The 2498-nt window shown below is 41.2% G+C and overlaps 1 protein-coding gene across 1 annotated transcript in view; it reads right to left on the bottom strand.

Annotated features, from left to right (window-relative positions):
- LOC103457033 (beta-1,4-galactosyltransferase 1-like) overlaps positions 1-2498 on the bottom strand; it is an 8784-nt gene that overhangs the window by 2992 nt on the left and 3294 nt on the right. Inside the window, exon 2 of the mRNA XM_017301827.1 lies at positions 568-587. Coding sequence (XP_017157316.1) covers positions 568-587 — 20 coding nt within the window. The remainder of the gene's footprint in view (positions 1-567; positions 588-2498) is intronic.

Genomic DNA, 2498 nt, shown 5'->3' on the forward strand with positions numbered 1-2498 from the left:
AAATCTGTCTGTTCTCCTCGTGAGTATTCAGAATCTAACGTTCTCTTGTCTTTCCTGTGTTATTTAATCTGTGTTAATAGGTGTCCACTCTGACATAATTTGGTCCTTCGAGCCGGATGTCAACATACTAGAAGGATTCCAGCAGGTGAGGCGGGTCATTAGATAAAGGTGAAACACTTTTTGTGGATGGTTCTTCAAGAAAAATTGAACTAGGGAATGCTTTTGATGACAAAATAGCAAAAAAAAGGGCAGCTGAAGGACAAATAACTGTGTTACATTTAGATTAAAAATCTGGCCGCAATGGATTGAACTTTTTCCAACAAAAAACCCTGATGCTCTAACGGTAGCAAAAACGCTTTGCAAAGATATCGTTCCTAGATATGGAATTCCTGAAAAAATATATAGCGATAATGGAACTCATTTTGTAAATCAAGTTATAAAGAAATTCAGAATCATGTTCCACATAGATTTGAAGAATCACTGTGCCCATCACCCTCAGAGTGCTGGGTTAGTGGAGAGGATGAACGCTACAATAAAAAACAGACTAAAAAAGTGCTTTGGAGAAACTGGTTGGCCCTGGACGCAATGTTTAGACTTAGTAAAATTATACATTAACATTACAAGTACATCAGGGCTCACAGCTTTTGAAACATTATTCGGAAGGCCGTATAGATTGCCACAGTTTAAAAATCAATGGGAAATAGACGAGGAAGCTAATTTAGCTGATTTTATGAGAGCCAAGTTAGAAAAACAAAAACTAACTATTCTCGTCTGTACTCTCATCGCGGCGTATTCTCCTAAGTGCAACGGGCCGCACCAGGTGCTGCTGACTCCCACAGCTGTAAAATAGCAGAAAGGTCAACCTGGGCGCATTTAGCACACTGCAAAAAGGTCATTTCAGCTCAGGGGTAGAAAGGAAAGTTCGGGATGCTCAGTGACCTCCAGGGAAAGGTCAGCGTACAAAGGAGGCCAAACCAAATAGTTTGACCGTCTCAAAACTGGTGAAGATTGTCCACAACCCTGGAGAATCCTTAGGAGCCGAACGAACTTACACATTACTGAAATGGCCAATAAAAACGTTTTCATCCTGGACAAAATAATAACTGGTTATTAATGGTAGAGCAGGCTGCTGAATTAGCCAAGCCAGATTGTGTAGCATGAATGGAACCAAGACCTTTACTACGTGTAACAACAGCAACCATTACAAAGCAATGTGATGACTAAAACTAATCCTAATAGCACCTGTAGGATTTATGATTCAACATTTCCTCTTGCAGCAGCTGATGAAAAGAAACCTTTCTTTTCTAAAAAAAAAAAAAGCTCCAGGGAATTTCACATGTATCAACATAACAGGGAGTGGGAGAGATTAGTACATCTTTCTGTGCTACCATTCTCTCTGTGACAAATGACTTTAATCCCATCTGTGATGCAGACGTCTGGTGGCGGAGCGATGATGACTAAGTTTTTGATAAGTTACCCTGAAGGATTACGGGTTTCTGTGCTCTAGTTTTACTATTTCCTGTATCTGTTTATGTCAGCCACCGATCTAACACATGTTCTGTCCTACCATTTGCAGACACGAGAGCTTTCATGGGAACATAATGCGTCTGCATACATCCATGCCATCCGAGTCCCTCACAAATATAAATTGACCGATCAGGTTTTGAATCTACAATTTGTTGGTGGTGTACTGTAAACAAAAACTTAGACAGGATCAGTTTCATTCATTACGACGTGCAAAAACTGGGCAACTGGACACAGGCTGAGTTCGAGGCAGTTCATGAGCAGCTGGTCGCTACTTCACTGATGGCTTTCCAAAACCGTAAAGCTCTTGACATGTCGCTAGCTGAGAAAAAGGGTGTGTGTGTTATGTTTGGAGAAAGATGTTGTATATACCTGCCAAACAATGCAGCAGCCGATGGGAGCCTGACGAAGGCCATTATGGGGCTCCGTACCCTTAATGGCAAAATGAAGGAAGCCTCTGGAACGAACACCTCCATGTGGGATGCCTGGTTGGATGTTTTTGGAAGGTACTGAACCCTGGTGTCCTCTGCTCTAGTATCAGTGGCATCTTTGCTGCCATTCTAACCTTGTGTGGATGCTGTTGTATTCCTTGCCTGTGTTCTTTGTTTAACCGTATCATCACCACAGCAATTTCGCCCATGAAGGACCGGATGCCACAGATGTATCCTTTATTGGTCAAAGATGCTGAAGCTGACACAGAATCCTCTGCTGAGGATCCCCTGACTTGTTTCTGGACTGAGTTCAACCCTCGAGTGTAAAAATATTTGCGTTCTTAAAAATGAACTCCAGCTGAAAATCGTTTGAAGAGGCTGTTTAGGAGGGATGTGAGACAAATATTTGATAAACAGGGGGGAATGTTAGGTAAATTATATTATTATCAAATGTTGTTATACCTTCATAATGTTCTTGCTTTATGTACTCTTATTGGTTAAGAAATGTTCCTGTACTGTTCATCTCTCTGATTTCCTTTCTCA

The sequence above is a fragment of the Poecilia reticulata genome, linkage group LG20 (genome assembly GCF_000633615.1).
Source record: "Poecilia reticulata strain Guanapo linkage group LG20, Guppy_female_1.0+MT, whole genome shotgun sequence".
NCBI lineage: Eukaryota > Metazoa > Chordata > Actinopteri > Cyprinodontiformes > Poeciliidae > Poecilia > Poecilia reticulata.